The sequence below is a fragment of the Hypanus sabinus genome, chromosome 9, assembly GCF_030144855.1.
Source record: "Hypanus sabinus isolate sHypSab1 chromosome 9, sHypSab1.hap1, whole genome shotgun sequence".
Lineage (NCBI taxonomy): Eukaryota > Metazoa > Chordata > Chondrichthyes > Myliobatiformes > Dasyatidae > Hypanus > Hypanus sabinus.
In genome coordinates, this window is record NC_082714.1 from 90,737,760 (window position 1) to 90,759,316 (window position 21,557).

General features: G+C 50.2%; 1 protein-coding gene across 1 annotated transcript in view; it reads left to right on the forward strand.

The window, feature by feature from the left end:
- The window catches only part of LOC132398862 (nuclear receptor ROR-alpha A-like), a 179,632-nt gene that overhangs the window by 96,775 nt on the left and 61,300 nt on the right, over positions 1-21,557 (forward strand). Inside the window, exon 2 of the mRNA XM_059978698.1 lies at positions 3,938-3,967. Coding sequence (XP_059834681.1) covers positions 3,938-3,967 — 30 coding nt within the window. The remainder of the gene's footprint in view (positions 1-3,937; positions 3,968-21,557) is intronic.

Genomic DNA, 21,557 nt, shown 5'->3' on the forward strand with positions numbered 1-21,557 from the left:
TCCCACCCTCACTGTCTCTCCATTTTAACCATCCCACCCCCCCAATCTCCCCATTCACTCCGCAATCTCTTAGTCCCCACTTTGTCCCTTCCCACCCCTTCTCACTCTTCCTCACTATCTCCCACCATTCGCTTCCCCCTCTCCACCTCCCCACTATCACCCTCTGCTCCTTTCAATTGCCTTAAGCTCACCTTACCTTCCCCACTCATGGTCACTCTTCACAATCTCTCTTCCGCCTACTCTCTCTCCCTCCTTCCTCCCTACTGTTTCTGTTACTCCCCACTCCTCCCACTGTTTCAGAGAGTCACAGTCATAGAACTCTAAAGCCCTTTGGCCCATTTAGTAAGTACTAACTTGTTTTTCAGCCCAATCCCCTCTACCCACACCCAGACCGTAGCCCTTCAAGAGGGATCGTGACTGAGTAGGTTGTATCGGCGTCTGGTATCAGGTTTTGGCTCTTCCAAACCTTGAATTTAGAGGTCAGAGTTAAAGTTGAGTTTTTTGACCTATGCGCAATGATCTGTACGGAATATTTTGCAACAGCATCACAGGCACCTAGCATCATGTAAGGAGCATTTACAATTAAGAGGCACTCCATTGGCTGGGGTTGACCTGTGTGATACGAAGCTAGGGCAGAACAGAACTTTGCCAGCAGCCCATTCCACACACTCACCACTCTCTGCATAAAAAATTTACCCCTGGCATCTCCTCTGTACTTACCTCCAAGCACTGTGCCCTCTCGTGCTAAGCCATTTTAGCCCTGGGAAAAAGCCTCTGACTATCCACACGATCAATGCCTCTCATCTTATACTGTACACCTCTATCAGGTCACCTCTCATCCTCCGTTGCTCCAAGGAGAAAAGGCTGAACTCACTCAACCTATTCTCATATGGCATGCTCGCCAATTCAGGCAACATCCTTGTAAATCTTCTCTGCATCCTTTCTATGGTTTCCACATCCTTCCTGTAGTGAGGTGACCAGAACTGAGCACAGTACTCCAAGTGGGGTCTGACCAGGGTCCTATATAGCTGCAACATTACCTCTCGGCTCCTAAACTCGAGACTTTATAAAGCACTGGTGAAGCCTCACTTAGAGTATTTAAGCAGTTTTAGGCCCTTAGAATGTGCTGATACTGGAGTGGGTTCAAAGGAGGTTCACAAAAATGATTCCAGGATTGAATGGCTTATCATGTGAGGAATGTTTGATGGCTTTGCCTGTATTCACTAGAATTCAGAAGGCGAGGGTGACCTCATTGAAACCTATCAAAGACCTTGATAGAGTGGATACGGAGAGGATGTTTCCTATGGTGGGAGAGTCTAGACCAGAGGATACAGCTTCAGAATAGAGAGGAACAGAGATGAGGAGGAATTTCTTTAGCCATAGAGTGGTGATTCTGTGGATTTTTTTTTTGCTGCAGGGAGCTGTGGAGGCCAAGTCTTCATGTACATTTAAGGCAGTGGTTGATAGATTCTTGATTGGTCAAAGCATGATGTGATACGGGCAGGAGATTGAGGCTAGAAGGAAAATTGGATCAGCCATGATAAAACAGCAGAGAAGTCTCAGAGGGCTGCATAGCTTAATTCTGCTCCTACATCTTATGGTCTTACGGACTTGTATTGATTAAGGAAATTTTCAGGAACATACTTGACAGACTATCAGCTTCCTGTCCTTTTGCAGTATGGGAGTCCCAGTCAATAAGTGGGAAGTTAAAATCTCTATCACAACCTTGTATTTCTTGCAACTGTCTGCTATCTATCTACAAATTTGCTTCTCTAAATCCCAGTGACTATTGTAAGGTCTATAATATCCCATTAATGTGGTCATCCCTTTCTTAATCATCAGTTCTACCCATATTGCTTCAGTAGATGAACTCCCTAGACCATCCTGTTTGGACACTTTTAGCTGATAAGTAATGCCACCCCTCCCACTTTAATACCTCTCATACAGTTGTAGAAAAGTACAGCCCTTCAGCCCATCTAGCGCATGCCGAACTGGCTACCCCCCATTCACCTGCACCAGGTCCATTGCCCTCCATCCCCCTGCTATCCATGTACATGACACACTGAAATCGACCTCACATGAAGCACTTTTGCTGGCAGCTCATTCCACACTGTCACAGCCCTCTGAGAGAAGTTTTCCCTCATGTTTCCATTAAACATTTCACCTTTCACCCTTAACCCATGACCTCTGGTTGTAGTACTACCCACCCTCAGTGAAAAGAACCTGCTTACATGTATCCTATCTATACCCCTCATAATTTTGTATACCTCTCTGTCAAGTCTAAAAAAAAACAGAACCCCAGAACATAGAGCTGCCTGTCCTGTCCCACCCATAAATAAATCTGTCTAATAGCTACAATATCATAATTTTACTCCTCCCCTCCCCACTCACTCCCTCTCCCCCATTCTGTCTCCTCCTCCCATTCCTCCTTGGAAAATTGCTCAAGCTGTGCCAGGGTTAGTTGGGAAATGGTGATGGACAATAATCTTGAAGTTTGCCAGAGATGTTCAATCAGGTTAAGGTCAGGATTCTGGGACATCAATTGTCTTCATTTGAAGCCATTCCGTGGTTGTTCTGACAATGTGCCTTGTTTTGGGTGATGTCCTGCTGAAAGACAAACTTTCTCCCCAGGTTAAATTTTCTGGCAGAGGCTAGCAGGTTTTTAAGCAGAATCTTTTGTAAGTAGCAGCATTCACCTTCCCATCAATCCTGACCATATTTCCAGACCCTGCTGCTGAGAAGTATCCCCACAGCATGATGCTTCCCCCACCATACTTTACAGTAGGGATGCCGTTACCTGGCTGATGTACAGAATCAGATTTACACCACACATACTGTGTTAGTGTTGAGGTCAAAAAATTCCATTTAAGTCTCGGTTTGCAAAGTGTTTATAGGCTAGGGTATGTTTTTTTTTTAGCCAGGCCTCTTCCTTGGCACTCTTCCATAAATAAATACCTCTTTTGTGCAAGGCCTTAGAGATTGTGGAGCCATGAACTTCGTCTCCAGTTGCAGCTATTGGCTTTTGCCGTTCACTCAGAGGGACTGTCTTCACAGTAGCCTCTCTTACAATGCTATTCTTCTCCGGTAACTAGGTTTTAAGGGGCAGCCTGACTTAGGCAGTGTAGTTGTCATTTCATATTTTTTCCACCTCTTCATGATGGACTGCACTGAACTCCGAGGTATGTTCAGTGCCCTTGAGATGGTCTTGTACCCTTCCCCAGATTAGAGCTTCTCAATTATCATTTCCCTGACTTGCCCTGAATGCTCTTCTGTCTTCATTTTGGTTTGGTCTGTTGAAAATCTACCGTACTGTTGGATCTAACTGAGAGGGGTATTTGTTCAAGTGATCCTTCAATTTTCTACATCAACAAATTGGGTGCGTCAATAAGGTAATATACAATATTGCACCTAAGGAAAGTTTGTGTAGTGTTACAAAGGGGATGAATATTTTTTTAGCCTCACAATTTTGGTTTTTAATTTAGTAAATTGTTGACAGGCTTTGGAATTCTTCTTTTGACATGATGCACAGTGTTTTGTAGATTAGCTCAAAAAATCTAATTTCAATATGTTTTAAATCTAGAAAATGAAATAATAAGATGTGAAAGTAGTAGTGAGGGGATGAGTAGATTTTCAAGGCACTGTAGACGGCCACACTCAATAGTTGCTGGTACATTGCATTTTATAGGATTGCTATTATATTTATTGTCTTTTTCTGCTTTTTTGCATTCTGATGTAAAAATCATTTTGTTCTTTACTGAAGAATGACAACAAACAATCTTAAATCTGGATTATTGAAGAAATCAAGTGGTTGGAGGTTAGCGAGTGAGAGGCTGCGGAGAGATTCAAAACCAGGGAGGACATTTTAAAACTGAGGCAGATTAAAAGGGGCGGCAAATTAGGTCACTGAATATTAATTTTCCTATTTATTTTATTTTAGGTGATGCCGTCAACAAAAAGACCTATCGATGTAAGTGTTCAATCTGTTATATAGATCTCCAACAGTGAGTTACAGGCCAGTATCTAATCCATTTGTTTCAGGGGCTTTTATATATAGAATAACAGATCCCCGGGAGTATGTTATAGGCTGTGATCTAATCCAGGGGTTCAGGGGGATTTTTATATAGAATAACAGATCTCTGGGGTTATGTTAAATGCTTTGATCTAATCCAAGGGTTTGGGGGTACTTTCATAGAGAATAACAGATTCCTGGGAGTTCTTTACAGGCTGAGATCTAATCCAGGGGTTCAGGGGGATTTTTATATAGAACAACAGTTCCCTGGGAGAGCATTGAAGGCTGAGATCTAATCCAAGGGTTCAGGGGGATTTTTATATAGAATAACAGATCTCTATGAGTGTGTTACAGGCTGGGATCTAAATCAGGGGTTAGGGATTTTATATAGAATAACAGATCCCTATGAGTATGTTACAGGCTGGAACATAATACAGGGGTTCGGTGGGTGTGGTTCCACATAGAACAACAGATCCCTAGGAGTGGGTTACAGGCTGGGGATTCAGTGTATTTATATTTTGGAATAACTGATCCCCTGGACTAAAATACTGGCTGGGCTCTAATCCAGGGGTTCGATTAGCTGTTGGCTGTAAGATGTGTCACTGTTCAGTCTGGAGATGATCTGTTTAAACTGGTGTTTGACTGTGCCTTTGTTGGTGCATTTTGTGTTTTTTTGTGGAGTGGGTCACACAGGATCGCTCTGTCTCTCCTGCCTAGACTGTTCACACTGGCCATAAGCACAGTTCACTCAGGTGTGAGGGCTTGAGGCAAGCGGACGTGGTCATGTCCGTTGCAGAGCTGCGCAGGTTAAGGGGAAACTGAATAAAGGAGTTCAGAATTGGGAGAAAGGAGGGGGAATGGCACAAGGCGTTTGGAGGAGAACGTAGAAATTTGGAGCAGATGGCCATTTCAGCCCCTTGACCCCACCCTGCCATTCAGCATTATCTCAGCTGATCTGACTGTAACTTAAACCACACATGGTCCCCAACACTCTGGAATCCTTTACCATCTTTCTTGTCAATACTCTCTCTGCCCCTCTCCTAGAAATATTCAAAGATTCTGTTTCCACACGCAAAATGCCGGCGGAACTCAGCAGGTCAGGCAACATCTATGGAAATGAATAAACAGTTGACCTTTCAGGCCAAGACCCCTTATCAGATCCCTTCATTAGTCCTGATTAGTCTTGGCCAGAAACAGCAACTGTTTATTCCTCCCCATAAATGCTGCCTGACCTGCTGAGTTCCTCCAGAATTTTGTGTGCAGGATTTCCAGCATCTTCAGAATTATTTCTGTTTATAACTCTGCTTCCTCTTTTCTAGGAGGAAGGGTGGTTCAAATAAACACTGTGCTTGTCTTATGCCCATCTTAAATGGGCAGCCATTCACTGTTAATCAGTGATGCTTGTTCTAGGGAGCCCACAGGTTAATTGTCCCATGCTGTGGAAACATCCTCAGGACTTTATATGCTTCCGTGAGCCCCCTCTTGCTCTCCTAAACCAGCCTGGACAAACTTTCCCTCATAGGACAACCTGTAAACATTCTCCAAGCAGCTTTACAAAATAGAGGGAGCAGGGTGTGGAGACTACAGTGGAGCAGCCAAGAGGAGGGTGAAAGAGTTACCAAAGGGGAGGATTTGAAAGGGAGGAAGAGAGGAGAGGAAGGGAGAGGAGGAGGCAGAGTGAAAGAGAATAGGTTGAGGAGGAGACGGGAGAGGAGATGAAAGAGAGGAAGGAGGATTTGGGTGGGGATGAGGAGAGGAAAGGAAGGGTGAGAAAGGATAGATTGGGGAGTGCTTGAGATGGCGGAGATGAGGAGAGGAGGGGTGACAAGATGGGTTGAGGAGGAGAAGGGGTGAGAGAGGATGGGTTGAGGAGGAGTAGGGGTGAGAAGATGGGTTGAGGAGGAGGGGTGAGAGAGGATGGGTTGAGGAGTAGGGCTGACAGAGAATGGGTTGAGGAGGGGTGAGAGATGATGGGTTCAGGAGGAAAAGGAGGGGTGAGAGCAGATAGATTGAGGAGGAGGAGGAGGGTGAGAGAGGATGTATTGAGGAGGAGGGGTGAGAGAGGATGGGCTGAGGAGGAAGAGGAGGGGTGAGAGTGGATAGATTGAGGAGGAGGGGGTGAAAGGATGGATTGAGGAGGAGGGGTGCAAGAGGATGGGTTGAGGAGGAGGAGGGTGAGAGGATGGGTTGAGGAGGAGGGTGAAAGAGGATGGGTTGAGGAGGAGGAAGGGTGAGAGAGGATGGGTTGAGGAGGAGGAGGGATGAGAGAGGATGGGTTGAAGAGGAGGAGGGGTGAGAGAGGATGGGATGAGGAGGAGTGAGGATAGATTGAGGAGGAGGAGGGAGAGGATGGATTGAGGAGGAGGGGTGAGAGAGGATGGACTGAGGAGGAAGAGGAGGGGTGAGAGGATGGGTTGAGGAGGTGGAGGGGTGAGAGGATTGATTGAGGAGGGGTGAGGGAGGATGAGTTGAGGAGGAGGGCTGAGATAGGATGGGTTGAGGAGGAGCAGGAGGGGTGAGAGGATGGGTTGAGGAGGGGTGAGGGAGGATGGGTTGAGGAGGAGGGCTGAGTTAGGATGGGTTGAGGAGGGGTGAGAGAGGATGGGTTGAGGAGGAGGGCTGAGATAGGATGGGATGAGGAGGAGGGGTGAAAGAGGATGGATTGAGGAGGAGGAGGAGGGATGAAAGAGGATGGGTTGAGGAGGGGTGAGAGAGGATGGGTTGAGGAGGAGGGCTGAGATAGGGTGGGTTGAGGAGGAGGGGTGAAAGAGGATGGATTGAGGAGGAGGAGGGGTGAGAGGATGGGTTGAGGAGGGGTGAGGGAGGATGGGTTGAGGAGGAGGAGGAGGGATGAAAGAGGATGGGTTGAGGAGGAGGGGTGAGAGAGGATGGGCTGAGGAGGAAGAGGAGGGGTGAGAGGATTGATTGAGGAGGAGGGGTGAGAGAGGATGGGCTGAGGAGGAGGGGTGAGAGGATTGATTGAGGAGGGGTGAGGGAGGATGGGTTGAGGAGGAGGGCTGAGATAGGATGGGTTGAGGAGGAGCAGGAGGGGTGAGAGGATGGGTTGAGGAGGGGTGAGGGAGGATGGGTTGAGGAGGAGGGCTGAGATAGGATGGGTTGAGGAGGGGTGAGAGAGGATGGGTTGAGGAGGAGGGCTGAGATAGGATGGGATGAGGAGGAGGGGTGAAAGAGGATGGATTGAGGAGGAGGAGGAGGGATGAAAGAGGATGGGTTGAGGAGGGGTGAGAGAGGATGGGTTGAGGAGGAGGGCTGAGATAGGATGGGTTGAGGAGGAGGGGTGAAAGAGGATGGATTGAGGAGGAGGAGGGGTGAGAGGATGGGTTGAGGAGGGGTGAGGGAGGATGGGTTGAGGAGGAGGAGGAGGGATGAAAGAGGATGGGTTGAGGAGGAGAGGTGAGAGAGGATGGGCTGAGGAGGAAGAGGAGGGGTGAGAGGATTGATTGAGGAGGAGGGGTGAGAGAGGATGGGCTGAGGAGGAGGGGTGAGAGGATTGATTGAGGAGGGGTGAGGGAGGATGGGTTGAGGAGGAGGGCTGAGATAGGATGGGTTGAGGAGGAGCAGGAGGGGTGAGAGGATGGGTTGAGGAGGGGTGAGGGAGGATGGGTTGAGGAGGAGGGCTGAGATAGGATGGGTTGAGGAGGGGTGAGAGAGGATGGGTTGAGGAGGAGGGCTGAGATAGGATGGGATGAGGAGGAGGGGTGAAAGAGGATGGATTGAGGAGGAGGAGGAGGGATGAAAGAGGATGGGTTGAGGAGGGGTGAGAGAGGATGGGTTGAGGAGGAGGGCTGAGATAGGATGGGTTGAGGAGGAGGGGTGAAAGAGGATGGATTGAGGAGGAGGAGGGGTGAGAGGATGGGTTGAGGAGGGGTGAGGGAGGATGGGTTGAGGAGGAGGAGGAGGGATGAAAGAGGATGGGTTGAGGAGGAGAGGTGAGAGAGGATGGGCTGAGGAGGAAGAGGAGGGGTGAGAGGATTGATTGAGGAGGAGGGGTGAGAGAGGATGGGCTGAGGAGGAGTGAAAGAGGATGTGTTGAGGAGGAGGGGTGAGAGGGTTTGAGGATGAGGAGGGGTGAGAGAGGATGGGTTGAGGAGGAGGGGTGAGAGAGGATAGATTGTGGAGGAGGAGGAGGGAGAGAGGATGGGTTGAGGAAGAGGAAGGGTGAGAGAGGATGGGTTGAGGAGGGGTGAAAGAGGTTGGATTGAGGAGGAGGGATGAAAGAGGATGGGCTGAGGAGGAAGAGGAGGGGTGAGAGCGGATAGATTGAGGAGGAAGAGGATGGATTGAGGAGGAGGGGTGAAAGAGGATGGGTTGAGGAGGAGGAAGGGTGAGAGGGTTGGTTGAGGAGGAGGAGGGGTGAGAGGGTTTGAGGAGGAGGAGGGGTGAGAGAGGATGGGATGAGAAGAAGAGGTGAGAGGATGGATTGAAGAGGAGGAGGGGGTGAGAGGATGGGTTGAGGAGGAGGAGGGGTGAGAGGATTGATTGAGCAGGAGGGGTGAGAGGGTTTGAGGAGGAGGAGGGGTGAGAGAGGATGGGCTGAGGAGGAAGAGGAGGGGGTGAGAGGATGGGTTGAGGAGGAGTGAAAGAGGATGTGTTGAGGAGGAGGAGGGGTGAGAGGATTGATTGAGGAGGAGGAGGGGTGAGAGGGTTTGAGGATGAGGAGGGATGAGAGAGGATGCGTTCAGGAGGAAAAGGAGGGGTGAGAGCAGATAGATTGAGGAGGAGGAGGGTGAGAGAGGATGGATTGAAGAGGAGGGGTGAGAGAGGATGGACTGAGGAGGAGGAGGGGTGAGAGAGGATGGGTTGAGGAGGAGGAGGGGTGAGAGAGGATAGATTGTGGAGGAGGAGGAGGGAGAGGATGGGTTGAGGAGGAGGAAGGGTGAGAGAGGATGGGTTGAGGAGGGGTGAGAGAGGATGGGTTGAGGAGGAGGGCTGAGATAGGATGGTTGAGGAGGAGTAAGGGTGAGAGAGGATAGATTGAGGAGGAGGTGAGAGAGGATGTATTGAGGAGGAGGGGTGAGAGAGGATGGGCTGTGGAGGGGTGAGAGGATTGAGGAGGAGGAGGGGTGAGAGAGGATGGGCTGAGGAGGGGGTGAGAGGATGGGTTGAGGAGGAGTGAGAGAGGATGGGTTGAGGAGGAGGAGGATGGGTTGAGGAGTTGGAGGGGTGAGAGAGAGATTGCGGAGGAGGAGGAGGGAGAGAGGATGGGTTGAGGAGGAGTAAGGGTGAGAGAGGATGGGTTGAGGAGGGGTGAGAGAGGATGGGTTGAGGAGGAGGGCTGAGATAGGATGGGATGAGGAGGAGGGGTGAAAGAGGATGGATTGAGGAGGAGGAGGAGGGATGAAAGAGGATGGGTTGAGGAGGGGTGAGAGAGGATGGGTTGAGGAGGAGGGCTGAGATAGGATGGGTTGAGGAGGAGGGGTGAAAGAGGATGGATTGAGGAGGTGGAGGAGGAGGAGGGATGAAAGAGGATGTGTTGAGGAGGAAGAGGAGGGGTGAGAGAGGATGGGCTGAGGAGGGGGTGAGAGGATGGGTTGAGGAGGAGGGAGAGAGGATGGGTTGAGGAGGAGGAGGATGGGTTGAGGAGGAGGGGTGAGAGAGGATAGATTGCGGAGGAGGAGGAGGGAGAGAGGATGGGTTGAGGAGGAGTAAGGGTGAGAGAGGATGGGTTGAGGAGGAGTAAGGGTGAGAGAGGATGGGTTGAGGAGGGGTGAGAGAGGATGGGTTGAGGAGGAGGGCTGAGATAGGATGGGATGAGGAGGAGGGGTGAAAGAGGATGGATTGAGGAGGAGGAGGAAGGATGAAAGAGGATGGGTTGAGGAGGGGTGAGAGAGGATGGGTTGAGGAGGAGGGCTGAGATAGGATGGGTTGAGGAGGAGGGGTGAAAGAGGATGGATTGAGGAGGTGGAGGAGGAGGAGGGATGAAAGAGGATGTGTTGAGGAGGAAGAGGAGGGGTGAGAGAGGATGGGCTGAGGAGGGGGTGAGAGGATGGGTTGAGGAGGAGTGAGAGAGGATGGGTTGAGGAGGAGGAGGATGGAGAGAGGATGGGTTGAGGAGGAGTAAGGGTGAGAGAGGATGGGTTGAGGAGGGGTGAGAGAGGATGGGTTGAGGAGGAGGGCTGAGATAGGATGGGATGAGGAGGAGGGGTGAAAGAGGATGGATTGAGGAGGAGGAGGAGGAGGAGGAGGGATGAAAGAGGATGGGTTGAGGAGGAAGAGGAGGGGTGAGAGAGGATGGGCTGAGGAGGGGGTGAGAGGATGGGTTGAGGAGGACTGAGAGAGGATGGGTTGAGGAGGAGGAGGATGGAGAGAGGATGGGTTGAGGAGGAGTAAGGGTGAGAGAGGATGGGTTGAGGAGGGGTGAGAGAGGATGGGTTGAGGAGGAGGGCTGAGATAGGATGGGATGAGGAGGAGGGGTGAAAGAGGATGGATTGAGGAGGAGGAGGGGGGATGAAAGAGGATGGGTTGAGGAGGGGTGAGAGAGGATGGGTTGAGGAGGAGGGCTGAGATAGGATGTGTTGAGGAGGAGGGGTGAAAGAGGATGGATTGAGGAGGAGGAGAAGGAGGGATGAAAGAGGATGGGTTGAGGAGGGGTGAGAGAGGATGGGTTGAGGAGGAGGGCTGATATAGGATGGGTTGAGGAGGAGGGGTGAAAGAGGATGGATTGAGGAGGAGGAGAAGGAGGGATGAAAGAGGATGGGTTGAGGAGGAAGAGGAGGGGTGAGAGAGGATAGATTGAGGAGGAGGAGGAGGGTGAGAGAGGATGTATTGAGGAGGAGGGGTGAGAGAGGATGGGCTGAGGAGGGGGTGAGAGGATGGGTTGAGGAGGAATGAGAGAGGATGGGTTGAGGAGGAGGAGGGAGAGAGGATGGGTTGAGGAGGAGGAGTGAGAGAGGATAGATTGTGGAGGAGGAGGAGGGATGAAAGAGGATGGGTTGAGGAGGGGTGAGAGAGGATGGGTTGAGGAGGAGGGCTGAGATAGGGTGGGTTGAGGAGGAGGGGTGAAAGAGGTTGGATTGAGGAGGAGGAGGGATGAAAGAGGATGGGCTGAGGAGGAAGAGGAGGGTGAGAGCGGATAGATTGAGGAGGAAGAGGGAGAGAGGATGGATTGAGGAGGAGGGGTGAAAGAGGATGGGTTGAGGAGGAGGAAGGGTGAGAGGGTTGGTTGAGGATGAGGAGGGGTGAGAGAGTATGGGATGAGGAGAAGAGGTGAGAGGATGGATTGAAGAGGTGGAGGGGGTGAGAGGATGGGTTGAGGAGGAGGAGGGGTGAGAGAGGATGGGTTGAGGAGGAGGAGGGGTGAGAGGATTGATTGAGGAGGAGGAGGGGTGAGAGGGTTTGAGGAGGAGGAGGGGTGAGAGAGGATGAGTTCAGGAGGAAAAGGAGGGGTGAGAGCAGATAGATTGAGGAGGAGGAGGGTGAGAGAGGGATTGAGGAGGAGGGGTGAGAGGATGGGCTGAGGAAGAGGAGGGGTGAGAGAGGATGGGTTGAGGAGGAGGAAGGGTGAGAGAGGATGGGTTGAGGAGGAGGAGGGGTGAGAGAGGATAGATTGTGGAGGAGGAGGAGGGAGAGGATGGGTTGAGGAGGAGGAAGGGTGAGAGAGGATGGGTTGAGGAGGGGTGAGAGAGGATGGGTTGAGGAGGAGGGCTGAGATAGGATGGGTTGAGGAGGAGTAAGGGTGAGAGAGGATAGATTGAGGAGGAGGTGAGAGAGGATGTATTGAGGAGGAGGGGTGAGAGAGGATGGGCTGTGGAGGGGTGAGAGGATTGAGGAGGAGGGGTGAGATAGGATGGGCTGAGGAGGGGGTGAGAGAATGGGTTGAGGAGGAGTGAGAGAGGATGGGTTGAGGAGGAGGAGGATGGGTTGAGGAGGAGGGGTGAGAGAGGATAGATTGCGGAGGAGGAGGAGGGAGAGAGGATGGGTTGAGGAGGAGTAAGGGTGAGAGAGGATGGGTTGAGGAGGAGTAAGGGTGAGAGAGGATGGGTTGAGGAGGGGTGAGAGAGGATGGGTTGAGGAGGAGGGCTGAGATAGGATGGGATGAGGAGGAGGGGTGAAAGAGGATGGATTGAGGAGGAGGAGGAGGGATGAAAGAGGATGGGTTGAGGAGGGGTGAGAGAGGATGGGTTGAGGAGGAGGGCTGAGATAGGATGGGTTGAGGAGGAGGGGTGAAAGAGGATGGATTGAGGAGGAGGAGGGGTGAGAGAGGATAGATTGTGGAGGAGGAGGAGGGAGAGGATGGGTTGAGGAGGAGGAAGGGTGAGAGAGGATGGGTTGAGGAGGGGTGAGAGAGGATGGGTTGAGGAGGAGGGCTGAGATAGGATGGGTTGAGGAGGAGTAAGGGTGAGAGAGGATAGATTGAGGAGGAGGTGAGAGAGGATGTATTGAGGAGGAGGGGTGAGAGAGGATGGGCTGTGGAGGGGTGAGAGGATTGAGGAGGAGGAGGGGTGAGAGAGGATGGGCTGAGGAGGGGGTGAGAGGATGGGTTGAGGAGGAGTGAGAGAGGATGGGTTGAGGAGGAGGAGGATGGGTTGAGGAGGAGGAGGATGGGTTGAGGAGGAGGAGGGGTGAGAGAGGATAGATTGCGGAGGAGGAGGAGGGAGAGAGGATGGGTTGAGGAGGAGGAGGATGGGTTGAGGAGGAGGGGTGAGAGAGGATAGATTGCGGAGGAGGAGGAGGGAGAGAGGATGGTTTGAGGAGGAGTAAGGGTGAGAGAGGATGGGTTGAGGAGGAGTAAGGGTGAGAGAGGATGGGTTGAGGAGGGGTGAGAGAGGATGGGTTGAGGAGGAGGGCTGAGATAGGATGGGATGAGGAGGAGGGGTGAAAGAGGATGGATTGAGGAGGAGGAGGAGGAGGGATGAAAGAGGATGGGTTGAGGAGGAAGAGGAGGGGTGAGAGAGGATGGGCTGAGGAGGGGGTGAGAGGATGGGTTGAGGAGGAGTGAGAGAGGAATGGTTGAGGAGGAGGAGGATGGGTTGAGGAGGAGGAGGGGTGAGAGAGGATAGATTGCGGAGGAGGAGGAGGGAGAGAGGATGGGTTGAGGAGGAGTAAGGGTGAGAGAGGATAGTTTGCGGAGGAGGAGGAGGGAGAGAGAGGATGGGTTGAGGAGGAGTAAGGGTGAGAGAGGATGGGTTGAGGAGGAGGGCTGAGATAGGATGGGATGAGGAGGAGGGGTGAAAGAGGATGGATTGAGGAGGAGAAGGAGGGATGAAAGAGGATGGGTTGAGGAGGAAGAGGAGGGCTGAGAGAGGATGGATTGAGGAGGAGGGGTGAAAGGATGGGCTGAGGAGGAAGAGGAGGGATGAGAGTGGATAGATTGAGGAGGAAGAGGGAGAGTGGATGGATTGAGGAGGAGGGGTGAGAGAGGATGGGTTGAGGAGGAGGGGTGAGAGAGGATGGGATGAGGAGAAGAGGTGAGAGGATGGATTGAAGAGGAGGAGGGGGTGAGAGGATGGCTTGAGGAGGAGGAGGGGTGAGAGGATTGATTGAGGAGGAGGAGGGGTGAGAGGTTTTGAGGAGGAGGAGGGGTGAGAGAGGATGTTCAGGAGGAAAAGGAGGGGTGAGAGCAGATAGATTGAGGAGGAGGAGGGTGAGAGAGGATGGATTGAGGAGGGGTGAGAGAGGATGGGCTGAGGAGGAAGAGGAGGGGTGAGCGAATAGATTAAGGAGGAGGAGGGAGAGAGGGATTGAGGAGGAGGGGTGAGAGAGGATGGGTTGAGGAGGAGGAAGTGTGAGAGGGTTGGTTGAGGAGGAGGAGGGGTGAGAGGATGGGTTGAGGAGGAGGGGTGAGAGAGGATGGGTTGAGGAGGAGGAGGGCTGAGAGAGGATGGGATGAGGAGAAGAGGTGAGAGGATGGATTGAAGAGGAGGAGGGGGTGAGAGGATGGGTTGAGGAGGAGGAGTGAGGGAGGATGGGTTGAGGAGGAGGAGGAGTGAGAGAGGATGGGTTGAGGAGGAGGAGGGGTGAGAGGATTGATTGAGGAGGAGGGGTGAGAGAGGGGTTGAGGAGGAGGGCTGAGAGAGGATGGGTTGAGGAGGGGTGAGAGGATGGGTATAGGAGGAGAAGGGGTGAGAGAGAATGGGTTGAGGAGAGGAGGGGTGAGAGAGGATGGGTTGAGGAGGAGGGGTGTGAGAGGATGGTTGAGGAGGAGATGGGGAGAAGGAGGGGTGAGAGAGGATGGTTTGAAGAGGAGATGGGGAGGAGGAGGGGTGAGAGAGGATGGGTTGAAGAGGAGGAGGAGTGAGAGAGGATGGGTTGAGGAGGAGGGGTGAGAGGATTGATTGAGGAGGGGTGAGAGAGGGGTTGAGGAGGAGGGCTGAGAGAGGATGGGTTGAGGAGGGGTGAGAGGATGGGTATAGGAGGAGAAGGGGTGAGAGAGAATGGGTTGAGGAGAGGAGGGGTGAGAGAGGATGGGTTGAGGAGGAGGGGTGTGAGAGGATGGTTGAGGAGGAGATGGGGAGAAGGAGGGGTGAGAGAGGATGGGTTGAAGAGGAGTTGGGGAGGAGGAGGGGTGAGAGAGGATGGGTTGAAGAGGAGATGGGAAGGAGGAGGGGTGAGAGAGGATGGGTTGAGGAGGAGGAGGGATGAGAGAGGATGGGTTGAGGAAGATGGGACAGTGGGAGTGGAGGTGGGATGTGGTGCCTCAGGAGTAGAAAAGGAAAGGTGGGCCCTGGAGAGACACACTGGCACAAACCCTCCCTCTGGGTCGTCTGCGAGGCTCATCTCCAACTGGTATGCTCCCTCCTTCTAGCAATTCTCCACCCACTCCCCCTGCCCACAGCAGACAGCCAGCTCGTAACTGAGCTGGGGGTGGGGGGGTGTCAGTGACATGGAGGAGGGGTGCAGGTGTCTGGCAGGCACAGGGCAGGAAACAGCTGCTTGAGGTCCCCATCCCCCGACAGCCCAGACCCTCCTGACTAAGTTACTCTGAGACCCTACGCCTGACTCCTCCTCACTCCTTAACCCACAGCTCCACCACAGTCACGGGCTGCGAATTCACCGTGAGATGAGGGAGACCAAGAGGACCAAACCAACAGCTCACATCTATTCCAGTGCCCAGAACAAACTCTGATCCAGGGGTTTATATATAGAATAACAGATCCCTGAGAGTGGGTTACAGGCTGCGATCTCATACAGGGGTTCAGTGGGATTTATATATAGAATAACAGATCCAGGGGATATGTTACAGGCTGGGATCTCATACAGGGGTTCAGAATCAGTTTTAACGTCGCTGGAATATGTTGCAGCAGCAGTACATTGCAATACATAATAATTAATTACAAAAAGAAGAATATATATTCAAAAAGTTAATTAAGTAAGTAGAAAAAATAATTAGTGAGGTAGTGTTCATGGGTTTAATGTCCAGTCAGAAATCGGATGGCAGAGGGGAAGAAGCTGTACCTGTATCATTGAGTGTGTGCCCTCAGGCTTGTGTACCTCCTTCTTGATGGTAGCAATGAGAAGAGAGCACATCCTGGGAAATGGGGGTCCTTAATGATTGGTGCCACTTTTTTGAGGCGACACACCTTGAAGATGCCCTGAATGCTGGGGAAGCTATTACCTCTGATGGAGCTGACTGAGTTTACAACTTCCGGCAACTTATTTCAATCCTGTACCCCTCCACCCCATGCAGCCAGTTAGAATGCTCTCCACGATACATCTGTAGAAATTTTTGAGTGTTTTTGGTAACATACCAAATCTTTGCTGTTGTGCCTTCTTTATAGCTGCAACAACATGTTGGGCCCTTCTTGGCTCATCGATGGGGTAAACACAGAATAATCTATCTCTTGGTGGGGGTTACAGTTTGAGATCTACTCCAGGGGTTTACATATACAGTAACAGGGCCCTGAATGTGAGTTACAGGCCAGAACAACAAGGAAACACTGCCCCATTTTTCTTCATCTATCAGTTTGGCTGTAGAATACTTTCTGTCCAGTCAGAAGGCAATTAGGGGCAGTGTCCCCACCACTGCAGCGTGTCTGTCCCTCCTCACTACCCATCCCACTGCAACATACCTCTCCTTCCTCACCATCTCTCCGCAGTGTGGTGATCCTTTTTCCTGTTGTGCAGCGCCCTCTACTCACCACCCTCCCATCTTCACCACCCCACCCACAGCATGGCGCAGTCTCCTCACTGCCCCTCTTGCAGAATAGTGCTCCCCCCTCACTTACCCTCCTGCAACACGCTTCTCCCTTCTCTGCCCCTCCCACAGCATGGTTCTCCCTCAGCGGTGACCTGAGAACTTTTACTCGGCCTGGCTGAAATCCTCAAACTATTCCCAGTGATGTGTGGAGGGAGAGTTTGTGTGGCTCACTGGAGTAAGAGTTCAGGGAACATGAGAGGGTAAAATCATCGGGAACAAAAAGGCAGAGAGTGCCAGGTCAGCCAGGAATTTTGGAACTCACTCAGAGTTTCAGGGCTCCCTGTGCTGCAGGACCCTGGGTGTGTGGTTGGCTGCTGAGACGTCCTGTCACAGAGAGTGGGCGTCATACACAGCGAGCGTCAGAGGCTGTTTAGAGGCTTTACGCAGCTGGCTGTTCAGTGAGTGGGTGCTCGAGCAGCCTGTGGCTTCATAGCTTAGCCCAGGTGCCTGCAGATACGAGTGAAGGTTCAGCGCCTAGGAGCCTACCGCCTCCCTCCTCCTCACTACCTCTCCTCCAACGCCCGCTCCACGGGAGCCGTCAGCCGTAGAGATGAGAGGTAAGCGCCTTTCAAAACCGTACCCAAGTGGGCCATCCAGCTTTCCGTGCCTGTTTAGAACCTCTGCCTATCCCCTGCACGCCGCTCTCCTCCCAGTGTATATCTCTCTCCTATTTAACAACACCACTAGCCTTTAAAGCGATCTACTGCCGACAAGACATTCTGATCTCCTTTTCCACCAATCATGTTCCCCTGGTCACCTTTTCTCCTGGAAGCTCCCCGCCCCCCCCCCCCCCACCCCAATCCACTCTGAATGAACGGCTCCTTTGCATCTCCTCTTAACCTGCCCCAGTCTAAAGGGAGCCTGTTTCTCTAGGAAGCAAAGCTCCCCCACTCCCAGGAGATCCTCCTCCACACCCTCTCCAAAGCCTTTGATCTCCATTCCAGTGTTAATTCTGAATACAAGATACCAGGCTTGAGTGGGGGGCTAAGGATTAGGACTGTTCTGTGCTCCAGGTCCTTTGTGAATGTCTGTATCTCTGTGTTAACACCCAGTCTCCTGCTTGATTTAATAATCCCCTGATTTATCCCAGCAAACTCAAAGGTCTTAACTCCAGCCCAAGGTCCCTCTGAACACACAGTCCTTTGAGAAGGCTGTCTGCTCTTCTCATATCGAAAAGAGATATGGTTGGAAGGATGGATGAGAAGAAGGTAGGCAGAGAGGAAAGTGAAGAGGGCTAGGGAGAGGGACAGAAAGAGGAAGGAGAACAGTGGGAGAGAGGCAGGGAAAAGAGCAGGAGAGAGACACTCGCACAAAATGGTGCAGGGATTCAGCAGGTCCGGCAGCTATGGAGAGGAATAAGTAGTTGATGCTTTGGGTTCAGCCCCCTCATCAGGACTGGAAAGAAAGCTGAAGAGAGAGTTAGAGGCAGAGGGACGGTTAAGATAAGTTGGGGGGAATGGAGAGAAGCGAGAATAAGTTGGGGCAGAGGGAGAGAGGATGATGAGGAGAGCATGGGAGGGCACTGAAGGAGGAATGGCTGGGAAAGAGGTGGGATGGACATGGAGGGAAGAGAAAGGACAATATGAGGAAGGTGGTCAGAGAGAAGGAGATCGGATAGAGAGAGGAGGGGAAAAGGTGATTGAAAGGGAGGTGATATGAAGTTTGGAGCTAGGCAGATATATGAGGAAGGAGGGGATACAAAAAGGAAGGGGAGGAATTGGAGGAAAGAGGGAGAGGTGACAGAAGGAGATTGGGAAGGGAGAGAACAGGGGATGTCCACTAGAGTGATGAAGAGGGAAGGATGGACCAGCGTGCCCCAAGAATTCTCTATGAACTAGACCTCAGAATCAGGCTTCCTCAGGCCTAGCTAGTTGCCTAGCAACACACAAACCAGCTCCATCTTTGCTGCTGTGTATTCTGTGGGCATCATGTCTTTTCTGTTCTGTCCATCTTTTTTATGGAGCCAGTAGGCTGCTGAACTGTAAGAGGCAACAACGAAGCCAAGCTAATTCTGCTCCCTTCCAGCCTCATAGTTTTGACAGGTTTTCCTTTCATCTTCTGGACAGGAGAGGTGGCGGGTTTGGGGCGTGTTGTTGGAGTAGTGAGCGAGTGGCCGTGGTGTGTTTTGTAGACGGTGCACACTGCAGCCACTGTGGTGGAGAGTTTGGGGGAGTGCGGGCGTGATGGCAGCTGAGTGGTCTGCATGGCACCAAGAGGTTAGAATCACACTCAAGTGAGGAGTGTTCCTTCCCTTTTGTGACATGTGCCTTGCAAATGGTGGAAAGGTCTTGTCATGTTGGGGGCTGAGTCACTCACCACAAGATACAAAGAACAGAACTGAACAGCGCAGGAACAGGCTCTTTGGCCCACCACATCTCTACCAACAATGATGCCAATCTAACCAAACCCTTCTGCCTGCACGTGATCCATATCACTCCATTCTCTGCCTGAAAGCCTCTGAACCATTGTTGAACACAGCCTATAGACTCAATTTCAATTACTTCATCTCTTGTTCTCAATATTTATTGCTTATTATTATTTTTTTATTTTACATTTGCACAGTTTGGTTTTCTGCATGTTAGTTGTTAGTCTGTCCTGTTGTGTGCAGTTTTTCATTGATTCTATTGTGTTTCTTTGTATTTACTATGAATGCCTGCAAGCAAATGAATCTTTGTGTTTTATGTGCTGACGTTTATGTACTTTGATATAAATTTACTTTGAACTGTTAAACCTGCTTCCACTACTTCTCCTGGCAGGACATTCCAGACACCCACCACTCTCTGTTTAAAAAAAGAAACTTCCTTCTTAAGTCTCCTTTACATTTGCCCACCCTGGTCTGCTGTGGTGCTCAGGGTACTTATGATGTCTGGGCCAGCTGAGTTTATGGTTATCGGTGACTCCTGGACATTAATGGTGGAGGATTTACAATGGAACACAAACCCTCTCATGCCAATAGAACTAAAATGGTGACCAGTTAAGTAATATGCATGTGGAATGTTGGACCACACTTGGAGTATTGTGTTCAGTTCTTGTCAAGGATGTGGAAACCTTAGAGAGGGTGCAGATGAGATCTACCAGGGCATTGCTAGATTGGAGAGCATATCTTATGGGATAGGTTGAGTGAGCGAGGGCTTTTCTCTTTGGAGTGAAGGAGAATGAGAGGTGACTTGATAGAGAAGCACAAAGTGATAAAAGAGGCATAGATGGAGTGGACAGCCAGAGACTTTTTACTAGAGTGGAAATGGTTAGTACAAGGGGGCTAGTACATTTTAAGGTGATTGGAGCAAAGTATAGGGGGGATATCAGAGGTTGGATTTTTTTGCATAGATAGTGATAAGTGCATGGAACATGCTGCCAGGAGTGCTGGTAGAGGCTGAAAATTTTAAGAGACTCTTAGATAGACACATAGATGATAGATAAGTGGAGGGTTATGTGGGAGGGAAGGGTTACATAAAAGCATCAGCGTAACATCATGGGCTGAAGGTCCTGTACTGTGCTGTACTGTTTTGTTTCTATGTTCTATAAGTATACATCAGATAAAGCAAAGATAGGAAATGACAGCATATTTTATTTCTGGTTTTATCACAGATTTCCAGCATCTTCAATTTTTGATTGTTTTGCTTTTCAAATTGTAAGGGAATTCTGTCCTGTACATGGTTTGTTATTGTAACATGTACCAAGATGCAGTAAAAGGCTTTGCTTTGCATGCCTTCTGACAAATCATTCTGTATGTACTGTACCTAGGCAGAAGTAGCACAAAAGGGGGAAAGAAAAGTGAATGGGGAATTTTGTATTATAGAGAAAGTGCAATGCAAGTGGACAGTAAGGTGCAATGGTTGCCATGATGGAGACTAGGCATCAGGTGTTCTTTATCATGCAGGGGGGTCAACTCGAGAGTCTTCTAACAGTCAAAATCAGGTTTAATATCACTGGCATATGCTGTGAAATTTGTTGTCTTTGTGGCAACAGTATAATGCAATACATGATGTTAGAAAGACAAAACAAATCGCATTAAATATATATATATTAGAAATAAATAAGTAATGAGTTGGTGTTCATAGGCTCAATGTCCATTCAGAAATCTGATGGCAGAGGGGGCTAGTGCTCATGATGGAGATGACTATGTTTGCAACTCTCTGTAGTTTATTTCAATCCTGAGCAGTAATTTGATTCCCCCCCCCCCCATACCAGACGGTGATGCAGCCAGTTAGAATGCTCTCACAGTATATCTGTAGAAATTTCCAAATTTTTCGGTGACATACCAAATTTCCTAAAACATTTCATGAAATATAGCAAGATAGATGCTGTCCTTGAGCCGGGTATTTTTGTCTCCTGTTCAATGGAAGGGGGAGAGAAGAGAGAATGACTGGGGTGGGAGGGGTCCTTGATGATCTTGTCTGGTTTCCTGAGGCAGGGGGAACTGTAGACAGAATTAGTAGAGACGAGGCTGGCTTGTGTGATGGACTGGGCTGCATCCATCAACTACTTGCAGTAACAAACATTTGTGAAAACTGCTGGCTTTCCTGCATGGGAAATGTATATTTCCATGATGTAGGAAAGGTGTAGGATTTAGAGGACGGGTCACATTGAACTCGTATTAGAGCCCTGGATGGACTGCACTAGGATAATAGCCACTGTTTTAATAGATCAGAGACCGAGATCATAGATCTGTTAAGTTCAAACCCAACTGGTTAGCTATGAGTCAATTAAATGATGGAATTGAGAAGAATTTTATGGCACTATTGCTTTGGCAATGAAAGCTGCAGTGTCTTTTTGTTGCTGAGAGACAGAAATCTGCTCTGTGAACTCTGTATGGGACTCCAAAATACTTGAAATCTGCCCTCTGACATCACTGCCATGTCTGAGGGGGCACTGATGGAGGGGCTATAGGTGATGGTGAAAGCTACACCTTGTAAGCACAAAATATGAGGGGACTGAGGCTTCACGACATGGAAGTATGGGGAGTGTGCTAGAGTGTTAGAAGAGCTGAGTTCAATACCACCAACGGGGACTAAACAAGCTGTGTCTTTTATCTCCAAGGGTGGACACTTAGAGAAATCACTTAGTTAGACACTCAAAAAAGCAGACACTTAGAAAGCTCCTTCCAAACAAATCCTTAAGATCTAATCAACATTTAAATATAAAATCCTTCAGCAAAATACTTAGGCAGATACTTATAAGGGCAGATACTCAGAAAATCCTTCCAAAAATCATTAGCAATTGATTTCAAGTTCAGTTTATTGTCATTGTACACATACAGTATATACTGCCAAATGAAATAACATTCTTCAGTACCAAGATGAACAACACAGTACATATAACTCACACACAACACATAAAGTAATATTTCCACAAATAAATTAACAAACAATAGGCTGTCTTTATGACATT